The sequence below is a fragment of the Neovison vison genome, chromosome 5, assembly GCF_020171115.1.
Source record: "Neovison vison isolate M4711 chromosome 5, ASM_NN_V1, whole genome shotgun sequence".
NCBI classification, from domain to species: Eukaryota; Metazoa; Chordata; class Mammalia; order Carnivora; family Mustelidae; genus Neogale; species Neogale vison.
In genome coordinates this window covers 34,643,379-34,657,211 of record NC_058095.1, presented here as the reverse complement: position 1 = coordinate 34,657,211, position 13,833 = coordinate 34,643,379, and the positions used below count along the sequence as shown (strand labels likewise).

The following is a 13,833-nucleotide window of genomic DNA, read 5'->3' as shown; positions in this document are numbered from 1 at the left end:
AATCTTGACCCCCCCAAAAGGGAGGGGGGCTTAGAGCTGCCAAGTCCAGAAAAAATTCAAATCTCAGTCCCAAACATGGTTAGTTTTGGGGGTCTCTCCCCCACATCTTTGCTATCTCTCCAGATATCTGCAGTGACCACTACCATTAGGTTAGGGGAGAGAGTCAATTAGTGAGAGGATTAATTACTCTGAGGCATGAGCCCCGTTTGTCTTCCTTACCGGGTGTGAGTGTGTGTTCAGACGGAGGAACACGGGCACGCACCCAAATACACATTGTTGTCACGCCGTCTTAGACGTTTTATTTATTTGTTGGATTCCTGCCCAGAGCCGCTCACACGCTTTTCCACGGGCGCTGAGTCGCCCACCAAACACGCCGTCTCCTTTTCTCCCGCCTACAAACGCGACTGTCACACACGCGCGCGCACCTTCCAGTCCCGCCAGATGTCCCCCCAGCGCCTGCAGGGTGCCCGGTTGTGCGTGTCTCCCCACCGGCTCTTACATTGCTGGGTGTCTTTCTGGGTCTCTTCTGTTTCTCCTCCTCTCCTCCTCCACGCATTTTCCCCAACGCGTCTTCCCTCCTTTCAGCCCTGCTTACTTTTCGGCATTCCTTTTTTCCCCACTGGTTTTCTGTCCTTATTCCCTTTCCCTGTCCCTCTCCCCTTACTTCCCTCTCTCTCTCCCTCCTGCCTCTTTCACTCACCCTCTCCTTTCTGCGTCTACCCACACCGCTCACCGCTCCCTGCTCTGCGGGGCTGCGGCACTGCTTTGCATCTGAGACCGCCACGCTTGACCTTCCCCCCTTTCCAAGCTCAGGGTCCACCCCCACCCCCAGTCCCCGTGGGAAGCCAGCCTTGTTTACCCAGACGCTGTGCACACCGTGAAGCCCCAGCCGGATGCTGCCCTTTCACGGCCTCGAAGTCTCCCACCCCCTCCCATCCCCAACTTGGAAACTACTGCTGGGGCAAACTACACAGCGGTGCAAGGTGACAAGCCCCCACCCCAAATTTCTCACCTTCCACATTGCACTGGCCCAGGGATCTCGGGTCAACCCCCCTAACTTGGGTTTCTTTCCCAGGGGAAAAAAGGGGGTAAGACCGACCGCCCCCGCAGTGTGATTCAGGGGAGACAGTGATATTAACTGTAAAGTGGTGCACACAAGTAGGTCATTTCCAGGAGTGAGTGATGGAGTGAGATCACGGCAACCTGAATCAGGAGCAAAAGCAAGAGGGAAAGGAGAGAGGAAGATGCAGGATCAGATGCAAGGGCCCAGGACCAAAGTTTACTGCGTCGCATCTGCTGCATCAGTCTACGGAGTCTGTGGGGAGTTTGTGTGGCCTGTCGGACCCCTCGAGAAGACCCGCTCGCTCCTTCCTCCCTCTCCCTGCACCCACGAGGCTGGCAGCCCCCGGTGCCTGAAGCCCCGCGTTGTTAACTGCCTAGAGTCCGCTCTGTCGCAAGCACCTTCTTCCACAGCCTCACCGTGCTTTTCTCGGGGTGGCGGGCTGCATAGGAACACGCTGGGCGAGCAGAGGAGCCGCCACGGGCGGTTGCCGCTCTCGCATCTACAGCAGCTGAAGGTGCCAGGCCAGCTCTGGTCCTTGGGCCACGCGAGCCACTGGGCAACATGAGGGAGCAAGGCGATCTGGGCCGGAAACTACGGAGGTCACGGGAGGAAATCGGATGCAGGAGAGGGCGCCATCAATCCCCTCCCCCCAACAGCAGGGCATCTGGGGAGAGCTAGCAGAACCCTTCTGCTCCCAGTTCACCAGCAGGGTGCTGCCTCTCAGGACCCTCAGGGCGATTCTTAGAAAGGAAATTTCCTATTGTGAAAGCCATTTCCTGGCCCCTCTGGGGCCTTTTCCAAGAGAGCCTGGGGGTGAGGCGGAGAGGATTCTGTGGCCACAGAGTGCAGACTCTGCTGGGAAAATTGACCTTCACAACATCCCGCCTAGAGCTTACTCGCCCTAGGGGAAGTGTGTGTGGTTGTGGGTCTGTGCTGTTTGGAGGTCCTTCCATAGGAAAGCTCGGTGTACTTCAGGACGCTGGCAGTTAAGTGTGGCACTGAGGATGAGAAGGGAAGGTTGGTGCTCTTTGCCCAGCAGCCATTGGTTTAAAGGCAGAGCTGAGAGCTGAAGGAGCTGAAGAGGTGGCTAATTTGGAAAGCTGCGTTAGTTTTCTCTCCATGACTGTGCAACCAAATACATTTTAAAATAAAAACTCAATGGAAACGGGAAAAAAAAAACATTAATAGAGTGGGCTGTCGCAGTGGAGGCGTTAAATCTGGACTTGAAACCTATAATCGAGCCAAGAGGCGCGCCTAGAGCTGCGCTCCAGTACTCCCTGGTAGACGCTGGGGTTGGTCCCCGCTGACGGGTTTACTGAACCATCTGGACACAGGGACAAGCAGAGCCTGATGCCCCAGAGCCGGCGTCCCGTTCTCGTCCTCAATTCCCCTACCGCGTGGGTCTGCCCGCAGGGAGGGGTCCTCTTTCCACCATGTCGAGGTCCCAAGATCACAGCACCCCCAAACGGGTGGAGCAACCCCCTCCTGTCCACCGGAAAGAAGGCAGCGGGCCTTGGGTTCAGGAAGGGCCGGCAGCCGAGTCCAGCTGTCGCCCGGTAGGTCCCCGACAACTGCCCTCCACCCCCGAGGCCCCTCTGCTTTGCATGAGAAGGAGCCCAGCTGGGATGGGGGCGGGGGTTGAGCCACTCGGGACTCCGACGGCTTTAGATTCCAGAAAGGGGCGGTTGGGTCGAGGGCGCTAGCGGCGAGAACCAGGACAGCTGGGGGCGGAGGAGGGGAGCACGAGGACCACTTGACTGGACCAGCCCCTCCGCGCGGGTCTCACCCAGCGCAGGGGGCTCGGGAGGCACCTCGGGCTCCGGGAGGAGGGGATGGGGTCCCCCGAGCCAAGCAGCTCCTAGCGCCTCCGCGGGAGCTGGAGTACTGACTAGGGATCGGCTCGTTCCTCAGAGCTTCCGGTCAGCAGGAGGAGCACAAAAACCTAGTCGGATCTTGCGAAGCCGGCTGCTGGGTTGGAGAACCATCCTCCCCATCTTACTCCTGACCTGAGCTGAGCCCTCAGAGAGGCCCACGGAGGGGGCTGATTCGAGAGAGAGAGAGAGAGAGAGAGAGAACACTAGTCTCAACACTCCGCCCGCCCCACAGCGGGGACCCCCAGCCCAGGTGTTTTTGGAGAGGGTGCAGAGAAGATGTTAGAGGCCCCGCACCCAGAGGTCAGGATGGGCGGAGCGCCAAAGAAGAGCACGCGGGACCTCGGCTTTGGCTTCCAATGATAAGGTGATGCGGGAGGCAAGGTGGAAGCTGCTGGCGGCCTCGGGGTTGCAGGGTGGTTCGGGCAGAAGCTTGAAGGCAGTAAAGGGGCGTTGGCAGAGCCCTAAAACTCCACTTCCGCTGAGCGTAAACCAAATTTTCTGTATGGGCTTCCCGGTTCGTCCGAAGAGGGTATTCCGTTTGCCGAGAGCTGGATCCCCCGCCGGCTCAGGTTCATCGCAATTACGTTTCAGCGCGCGTTTTCCCCAACTTAGTCGCGGGCCCTTGTGTGGGATGTCTGAGTCTCGCACCATGAGTGGGATCGGAAGGCCAATTCCAAAATACCAGCTAGACCTGGCTAGCCACCCAACCTTATTTTCTTCCACACTAAGGTTGAATTCGCCTTCTTAGCACACACTCCCCGCCCCCAACCAAAAAAAAAAAAAAAAAATGAGGAGCAAAACAAGACTGCCCGCCCTGCTACCTTCAGACCTCAAGAGAAATCCCGGTTTAGCACAGAAATGGTGCTATCAAAACGGAATTCGGCATTTGACTGGCTTTAATCCAGGAAACCAGAGTAACTCTTGGAGACGAGGGTTCTCAGGACCCGGACCTGAACTCCGCCTTTGGAATAATCTGCCTCCAGGCAGTGGTCCCGACGTTATATTTGGGATTAGGAGGGAGGTAAGAGCTCCCTGAGGAGAGAACTACAAGGGTGTATGGTCTGCGGTTTGTGTCCAGAAGGTGTTGATAGCCCGGAACCTGGAACAGGGGAGGAGGAGAAGCCGAGCCCACTCAGCCCGTACGCTGCACACCCGAATCCATTGCAACCTTTCTGTGGGGCCCCAGACGTCCCTACTCCCAACGGCCACTACCACCACCCGCCAGCCGCCACTGATGCCCTGCGGTTTCCCGCCTAGTCGTTTGTTTTTGTATGTAAAAGGTGTCTCCGGATCACAGTTTTCTCACAACTTCTCGCCTGGGTTGCAACTCCTCACCCGTGGCGCTTCCCCACCCACTCATTTCCCCCTCCCCGGTGCCGCGCCTCCGGTCTCCCCCGCCCCCATCAGGAAAGCGCCGGAATCAACTTTCCAAGACCGCGCTGCGGGAACAGACACCCAGGTCTCCGGGAGACCGAGACCCTGTGGACTTTGGATGGACTGGGGGAGGAGGAACGGAGGAACCAGAGGAGGAAGATCCTGTGGCTCTCCCTCCCCCGCTCCCGCTAAAACGCGCGCTGTGCTCGGGACAAACTTCTAGGCCAAGAAAGCACGAAGAAGGGAAAACAAAAACAAAAACCAACACCCGCTGAATTGCAAAGTCAAACAGTTCACCAGGGCTCCCGGACCCAGCTGCATCCGAACCTTCAACAAGGCTCCAGCTTGGATTAATCCCACCTTCCAACAGTACTCTGCCCTCCGCCTGCGCCTTACTGCCGCGCGCTCTCAGTCCTTCCCATCGAAACCGAGGCCTTACCAGAGCAGGAGGGGCTCGGGCACCTCGCTGCCCGCCGCCCGCACCGCGCCGGGCGGCGGATGCGGCCGCCACTGATCCTCTAAACGCGGTCTCCCGGCACTCTCCCCGGCCGGGGGATGCAGAATGGTTTACAGAGGGACCGCGAGCCGCTGATTGGTCGCAGGCTGCGGTGACGTCGGCGGGCGCTGCATTAAGGCGAGGGGGCTTCCAGAGCTCAGCCAACAGCCAGGAGCAGTGACCGAGCCGCTGGAGCTGGGGAGAGACGCGCCAGGGCGGCGGACTGGGCCAGGAGACCAGGGACAGAGGGACGCTTGTCCGGGGACAGCTAGCAACGAACTGCGGCCTGGGCGGCGACAGCAGCGGCCCTTGCTGAGCCGTTCCAGCCGCACAGAACTGTAGCTGCTGCACCAGGACGTTTTTTCAAAGCTCTCCAAGCTACTCCCCCTCCCCCCGACTCCTCCCGCTGCAAAAGGAAAAAAAAAAAAAAAAAAAAAGGAAGGAAGGAAAGAGGCTAGAAAGGAAACCCAGATTTGCCACCACAGCGACAAAAGGGGGAAAAAGGAAAAGAAAGTCCAGCGACTGTGGGGTTGGACGCAGGCCCCCGGAGCGCGGGCCGAGCGATGCGGGGCTGCGCGCCCAGGCGGCCGAGAGTTGTGACTGGAGCCACGATGCACGGCCAGGCGCGGTGAGGAGCCAGACCGTTTCACCTCCCCGAAGGAGTCCGGGAACAGGGAGGGCCGTCCTGAAAACACGGAGGCCGCCAGGCAGGCCACGGGCCGAGGTGACGGGGCTGGGGAGGTGGGGAGCAAGCAAGCGCACCTGGCTGCGTCCGCCTGGAGTTGTCCCTCTGCGTTCACGATTGACACAAACACTTCTCCAAACGGGGGAAATTTAAACAGCATCAACAATCAACAACGAGATCTTCCTCCTGCCTTCCCCTCCCTCCCTCCCTCCCTCCTCCCTTGGCCTACCCCCTCCCCCTTCCCCAGGCCCGCGGCGGGCGCCCTGCGCGTCCGGACCCGCTGCGCGATGCCGGCAGTGTAGGATCCAGAGCTTCTCCACTGGTTTTGTTCTTTTCTTTAAAAAAAAAAAAAAAGAAAAAGAAAAGAAAAAGAAAGGAAGGAAGAAAGAAAGAAAAAAAAAAGGAGGAGGGGAAATCCCGGTCGGTGGCAGGCAGCCTGGCACACACACACCCGCCCTCACACCCCGACAAAAGCAGATGCACTTTGACTTCTGACAGCTCTACCTCAAGCCCAAGAGAACTCCACGGCGCTTTCCCTGCAACCCGAGCTCGCCGCGTCCTCCTCTTCTTTCTCCGACTCCTTTTTATTTATTTCGGTTCCCGTCGCCGATCTCGGTGACCTTCACTCCTCCGTGGGCTCTGGGCAGAAGAGTTGCGTTCTCGCCTGCCGAGACTCTTCTTCGCCCCAGGAGCTGCGGCGGCGCTGCTGTGTCCCGGGGCCCTGGGACTCCCAGGCTGCACAGTCCACCGAGGTGTCCTCTGCTCCCCATCAGCCTCATTTTCACCCCCTTTTGATTTCCTGGTGCGGGTTTTGGCTTGCACCCCCAGTGTGTCTCCTCTTTTTGGAGGGGCTGGGGAGCTCTTGCTGAGGTCTTCGGGAGTCATCCCCTAGGCTCTACCTGCTCTTCTCTCTCCCGGCCTCACCCGACCAAACCAAAGACCATGGTGCACTGTGCCGGCTGCAAAAGGCCCATCCTGGACCGTTTCCTCTTGAACGTGCTGGACAGGGCCTGGCACGTCAAGTGCGTCCAGTGCTGTGAATGTAAATGCAACCTGACCGAGAAGTGCTTCTCCCGGGAAGGCAAGCTCTACTGCAAGAACGACTTTTTCCGGTGAGTACTTCCCTGGCGCGCCTCTGCTGCTCCCTCCCCGTGGGCTCTTCCCGGCCAGCTTGGGATCAGAGGTCAGCGTGGCCGAAGCAACCGTGGTAGGAGCAGCCTTGGAGAGGGCAGCCAAGTCCCATGGGCACCCGCCTGTTCGCCAGCTGGCGCGCAGGGCGCAGGGGACGCGGCCCAGCTTGCGTCTTGGAAATTGTGGGTCCCGGCTTAGCTGCACGTGCCTGGGGAGAAAGGGTGTGAGTCCGCTTGATCCCAGAAGCCCAGAAGCCCCTCCAAGCTTAGAAGGAAGCAGCACAGCCCCAGGACGTTGTAACACCAGCTCTGTCTTTACCGGGCTAGATCCATGCCACTGCCTTTTCCTCTCCAAAAGGTCTTGGCGGGAACCGCGGAGGCTTTTGCTTTGGAGTGTTTTGATTCCCTCGCTTTGGCGGCGAAAGGGAAAAACTCTGCCCTAACGCCTATGGTGCACATTCCAGGGTGTTCTTGAAACCCCGACTGGCCTCCAAGCGCCGGCCTGGGCAAAGTGAACCACTGCCTGTGAAATGCCCCAGGACTCCAGCCTCCGGGAAGACCTTTTCCCTCCGCTTCCCGGCTGCTGGGTTGGCGGGAGTATCTGCCTCCGCCCAACGCGAACCTCGGCTTTGTGGCGCAGGCTCCGCTAGGAGCTCTCCCAGGCACTGCCCGCCATCCCCTTGCCCCACCTCCCTGCCGAAAATGGGAAAACCCCAGGCCCGGCTCTTGTGAGCCGGCAGACTTCTCCAGACGCCCTTCCTTCGTTTAGCATTTTAATTTATTCTCTCGAACGCACTGTCTTGCCACGAAATCCACACAAACACGAAAGTCAACCGAGAAGAAATAGGAGCAAATGCGAATTTTAATTCCTCTGTACTGGTTTGAAACCTCCCAGTTTACTCGGTTGACTTGCTCTCTGCTCTCCTCTGAGTTTCTGGTGACCGATCAAACTGGGAGTGGGAGTGAGGGTGCGAAACCATCCGGGTCGCTTTGCTCAGTGGCCCAGAACGCGCTGCCCCAGGAAGCGTGTCTCTGATTGCGGGGAACCATGGAGAAAAGTGCTGTGAGGCTGATATCGCCGGGAGGAAGCGCGGGCTGAGCCTCTGAACCTCGGCGGGCCGCGCCTGTTTTCCCCAATACTGGCTGGAGCCGAACCCGAGAACAGCGAACGGTGCCAGCTGCCAGCGGGCCCCAGAGGCCTGGCTCCCGTAAAGCGCAGCCCGGCATCTAGAGCCCCGCGGTGGCCAACCTGCCCGGCTTTCGGCTTGAACGTGGTGGCGGCCCAGCTGCAGCCGGAGGCGCGCTCCGCGGCTGTTTCTCTACCCGCTGCGGGACTGGACCTTGCCAACCCTCAGCCTATGCGCGGGTCCTTTTGCGGTGAAAGGTGACGCTAGGAGAGAAAAGCGGCGCTCGGGACGCGTTTACATGGAGCTCTGATTAGATTTTGAATGTTCTCCGAATCTAACAGGAAAATAAGTGCCTCTCTCCCCCTTCCAATCGCCGCCTTACCGTCTTCCCAAGGCGCTCTTTTCCTCTGGGACAACCCTGGGCATGAGGCGGGGGTGGGGGCAGCTCAGGCCCTTCGCTCTCTCATTCTAACCATGTGTATCTCCTAGCTGACTTTTCACTGGTGCCCCGCGCCCTCTCCTGCCTTCTTGAGTGTTCCATCCGCTGTCTCTCTTCATTTTTCCCCTTCCACCTCTTCTTCCTCCACTTTCTTTTTCTCTCCTTCTCTGTCGTCTTTTTTTCCTGGCCTCCGTTCTCCCCTTGCCCCTCACCAACTGGTCCTCTCCCATCCCGCAGATGTTTCGGTACCAAATGCGCTGGCTGCGCGCAGGGCATCTCCCCTAGCGACCTGGTGCGGAGAGCACGGAGCAAAGTGTTTCACCTAAACTGCTTCACCTGCATGATGTGTAACAAGCAACTCTCCACTGGCGAGGAGCTCTACATCATCGACGAGAACAAATTTGTCTGCAAAGAGGATTACCTAAGCAACAGCAGTGTCGCCAAAGAGAACAGCCTCCACTCGGGTGAGGCCCCAATTCCCAGCTCGTTAGGGGCGGGCGGGTCCTGGGGGAAGAAGGCCCTGTGAAGCCGCTGCTCACCTGTCCCTTCCCTCTCCTCAGCCACCACGGGCAGTGACCCCAGTTTGTCTCCAGACTCCCAAGACCCATCACAGGATGATGCCAAGGACTCGGAGAGTGCCAACGTATCGGACAAGGAAGGGGGCAGCAATGAGAATGACGACCAGAACCTGGGCGCCAAACGACGGGGGCCGCGCACAACCATCAAGGCAAAGCAACTGGAAACTCTGAAGGCGGCCTTTGCTGCTACTCCCAAGCCCACGCGCCACATCCGGGAGCAGCTGGCTCAGGAGACTGGCCTCAATATGCGTGTCATCCAGGTCAGGGCGTGGGCACCCCACTCAGTCCCACCCAACATCCAGACCGACATGGCTCCTCTAGGCCGGCACACAGGCCAAGCTGGGGAAACCCAGCCTCAAGGAGGGGAGTGAGTCCTGGGAGGCTGGAGCGGGGAGGACTGGAGAGGCCCTCACACATCCCTACCCTGGTGTCCTGTGCTGTGCTGCCCTGTTGCGGAGGGCATCTGGAAATCCCTAGGCTCCCTCCATTTCCCAGTTTGTAGCTGGTGATGGTCTTGGCAGAGGGGGAGGGATGAGGAGCTCAGCCCGAAGCTGGAGGAGGGGACATTGTTGGATGCCACTAGGGAGTTGGGACCCTTTCTTCTGCAACACTCACCTTTGGAAGGAGCCCAGAGGTCTCAGCATGCCAGAATTAATCAGTTCCACTGACTTCTCCACAACATAGATCTCCCTCTGTGTCCCCCACCTACTTTGTGGGTCTCTTACTTCAGTTAGAAAAGCCCCCAGAACAGAGATGGACATCTTCTCCAGAGAGAGATGGGGCATCCTGGCTTGAAAGGGAAGAGGCCCCAGGCTGGAGTCAGCTCAGGCTCTGGCAGTCTAGAGTGGAATACGGAGGCGAGGTAGATATCTGGGCATCTGTGCCACTGTGTTGTGAGGACTTGGGGCTGCATGTGATTTGAGCCCCAGTATCCGGCCCACAATGAGGTGTGTGTGTGGTTCACCTGCGAAGGCTCTGCAAGGATGAGCTTGGAGTGCCTGGAGGCTGAGTGTGCCAGGGAACACATATGCAGGCTGCCTTCCAGGGGAGGCCTTGTAGTCCCTGGGAGGCTGTGCCAACCTGCAGTGAATGGAGGGTTGCATGTCTGTGTCCTTGTCAGTGAGAGGCTGTGGACAAGTATATTTTGCACTGGGAGATTTGCATGGCTGTGAAAAGGAGATTGTGGGTTTTGGTGTCACTGTCATTGGTAGACCGAGTGTCAACAGGAGACTGTTTAGTTCTCTGTCACGATCATGCGGGCGAGGGAGCTGCCAGGGACCGTGAATGGGAAGCTGTGTGTGTCCAACACTATTTGGGGAGGTTGTCTATGTGTGTAGAGGCCCCAGGAGCTGAAACTGTGACAGTGTGACTGTTGGAAACAACTCCAACTGCTTCACGTCGGGCAGGGAGGCTTCCCCAGGTCCCCAGTCGGAAATCCCTTATATCATTGGCTCTGGGGCCGTCTTGCGCGGCCCACTCAGAGACATAACCCCCCCCACCCCCACCCCCACACAACACAACACAACACAACATAACACAACACAACACAACACACAACACGCACACACTTGGGAGACATGAGTCTTGCTAGCGGTTGGAGGGGTTCGGGACGATCAGCCGCGCACCCGAAGTTGGGGGGAGGGGAGGGTCTCCGGGGGCCTCACCTCGCCGGCCGCGTGTGTGCTTCAGGTCTGGTTCCAGAACAGACGTTCCAAGGAACGGAGGATGAAGCAGCTGAGCGCGCTGGGCGCCCGGCGCCACGCCTTCTTCCGCAGCCCGCGCCGGATGCGGCCGCTGGTGGACCGCCTGGAGCCAGGCGAGCTCATCCCCAACGGGCCCTTCTCCTTCTACGGAGGTGAGTGTGCTGCCGAGTGGCAGGGCGCGGCCAGCCGGGGTTGGCTTCGTTGGAAGCGGGTGGCAGCGCGGGAGGCGCTCCCGGTTTTCTTTAGAGAAGTGCCGAGCGGAGGAGAGGTGGAGAAGGCTGGGGAGTAAATCAAGGGTCGATAGTCGGCACCGAGTGCTGAATTCCTGACCGTGAAGGAGGCGGGTGGGCTGGTAGGGAGCAGCTCCAAAGTTTGCACCAGGCATCCTCCCTGCTGCCAGCCCCGCAGGGGAGCTCCCCAACAGCGAGTTCCCCCTATTGCCTTTCTCGTCCTTCCTCCTCCGCCCTGACATCCTCTTCCCCGCCGCTCCGCAGATTACCAGAGCGAGTACTACGGGCCCGGGGGCAACTACGACTTCTTCCCGCAAGGCCCCCCGTCCTCGCAGGCTCAGACGCCAGTGGACCTGCCCTTCGTGCCGTCGTCCGGGCCCTCCGGGACACCCCTGGGCGGCCTGGAGCACCCGCTGCCCGGACACCACCCGTCGAGCGAGGCGCAACGGTTCACTGACATCCTGGCGCATCCCCCAGGGGACTCGCCCAGCCCAGAGCCCAGCCTGCCCGGTCCTCTACACTCAATGTCGGCTGAGGTCTTCGGGCCCAGCCCGCCCTTCTCATCGCTGTCGGTCAACGGCGGGGCGAGCTATGGGAACCACCTGTCTCACCCCCCCGAAATGAACGAGGCGGCCGTGTGGTAGCGGGATCTCGCACAGTCCGCGGAGTTCGTGGTTGTACAGAAATGAACCTTTATTTAAGAAAAATAGAAAAAAGAAGAAAAAAAAAACCATAAAAAGCAAGTCACCCCCCCCCCCGCCACACCCTTCCCTCAGCCTCGGGGACCATATTCCGTCTGGGGAGTCCGGATGGGAAAGGGGGACAAGAAACGGGATCCAAAACCGCCTGGAGGCAGAACTGAGATCCATGCGCTGGATGGCGAGGTACAGATCTGGGGCTCCCGAAGGGAAATGCAGACCTCTCCCCATCTCCCACCTGGACCCGGATGTGGGGACAGACGCCCCAAGTGTGCACGCCTGGCTGGAGGACGGCACAGGAACACCCAAGGCGGCCGCGGGGACGCTCAGCCAGTGGTGACGCCCGGAGCCGCAGGGAGGGAGACGGAGAGGCACAGCCGGTTGAGGGAGGTGGAGCAGCCCGGGTCACTCCCGGGCTAGCCCGGAGGGTTCTGGCTCCGGGAAATGTCTCACTAGTGTTGTCTCCGTGTTCTGGAGCAGCGACAACAAACTCTTATAGCTTCAGAAACGCCGACCTGCTGTGCATCAGGTGGGACTATATATATATTTTTTTTGTCTATCTGGGTTTTTGGTTTTTTGTTTTTGCCAAAATAGCAAAATTCTAAATGTAAAGCCCTCAGTATCAACTCTTCTACCTTCACAAAGCTCTACACACACACAGATACACACAAACACCCTGGATAGGATGGTCTCCAGCCAGACCTCTCAGTAAAATGACTTGAACATCAACTGTACAAGAAAGTATTCTACCTTCACACATACAAAAAAAAAAAAAAAAGTTAAAAAAAAAAGACTATTGAACTAAAAACAGTCAACTGTTTACGTATAATGTTAAATTCAGGAGTTCAGTGTTTTATTAATATATCCTGTTTTGAAACCTCTTGTTCAAAAACAAAATGTTTTGAGCAATCAACCAAAATTGTTCATTTTCTTTTCCTGTAGATGTTCTGACAGATTTGCAGGGCTCGCAGCTCACTGTGCTAGTATGTAAAAAGGTGTTGTTTACACAAGGCAAAGAGAAAACATGATATTCAGACACTTGCCAAATAGAATAATTATAGCACAAATACTGTAAAGGTGCCTAGCACCACAACCTGAGAAAGTGTTAAAAAAAAAAAAAGTGTTACAAGGTTTAAAAAAACATCTTTGCTAATTTTTAGTCCAGTTGAACATTCATGGAATTGTTAATATGACTTATATAGACCCACACAGGTTTTATTTTTGTGTCTTTAAAATAAAAGTCCAAAATATTTAAATTTTATGGTCAAATATGCAGTCAACAGCTGCTACTTTTTTCTTTATATATTAAATTTCTCATATGTCTTTTATTGTTCTGATAAACCTAAGCTTGTGTGACCTCCAGTGCATATTAGACCATTCACTGTATGAAAGAAAACATGTTGAATAAATTTGTGAGTTTTTAATAAAAATAGAAAATCTGATGTTTAGATAATTGGTGTGTTATTTGATGTTTTAACAAGTAGAGGGGAGGCTGGTGGGGAGCTGAATGGCCCCTCAGAAGCCAGGAGGAAGAGAGGCAGGCCTGGGATATCTTTTTACTTTTGGCTGTGGCTGAATCCCCTTGCTAATGCCAGCCTCGCTTTTCTCCGTGGCTTCCTGCTGTTATTAACTATGAATTTGCATTCTGTGGCTTTAACTGATATAGTTGAAGAGATATTTGCTGATAAGTTAATATAGAATTTGAAATAGAAATCAAATCCAGGGCTAAAAATGAATGTTCCCAGTATGATTAGGCATGAGATCTCATGCACTCTCTCTATCCCCCATTCCGCACATTCCGAAGGTGGGACTTGTGAAAGTCAGTTACCTGTAAATATATAGTTAGAGGTGGTCCTTTTCAGTTTCAATTCACTTCCCATAGATAATCCTGCTCTTTAATTTGACGGTTTAAAAGATAATGTAAAATAGATGTACAGTACAGCTAGAAATTAAATACTTTAATCCTTTCAGAGAACTGACGGTGATGGTGAAGGAGTTGTTTTACACTGTTTGTTACATTTGAAGTTTCCCAAAGGGAAAACTATTTTGCCTGGCACAAGATACATACCACCTTTCTCTGAAAGATGAGCAAAAAATAACCAATATAGAAATCAAATTTCATCTGGGAGCTGCCAATAGGTTCTGAAAAGTACTTCAATCTCTCCCAAGCCTTCATTAAACATGGAAGGAATTTAAATATTTATCTACTATGGAATACGTGTGTGTTTAATATATGATGCTATTAGAGTACCAGAATTTCTAGATTTCAGTCTGGATTATTTATTTCGTTTTAAAAATCGAAGGTTTTACATTAAATGGTATGCGATTTCCAATGTCGTTTTCATATTTTGTTAAGACACAACCAAGTGTATCTTTCCTGCAGGGAAGGCTCTAAAATGAGCAATATTTCACCGCATCCATATCATGGTTTGTCTA

The 13,833-nt window shown here is 55.9% G+C and overlaps 1 protein-coding gene across 1 annotated transcript; it reads left to right on the top strand.

Moving 5' to 3' along the window:
* The first annotated feature begins 4,754 nt into the window (after positions 1 to 4,754).
* On the top strand, positions 4,755 to 12,839 carry LHX1 (LIM homeobox 1). The gene is made up of 5 exons (XM_044248477.1): positions 4,755 to 6,604; positions 8,426 to 8,652; positions 8,749 to 9,026; positions 10,456 to 10,621; positions 10,964 to 12,839. Exons 1-5 carry the CDS (start codon positions 6,435 to 6,437, stop codon positions 11,341 to 11,343), a joined length of 1,221 nt encoding a protein of 406 aa, XP_044104412.1. The 5' UTR covers positions 4,755 to 6,434; the 3' UTR covers positions 11,344 to 12,839.
* Positions 12,840 to 13,833: the final 994 nt, after the last annotated feature.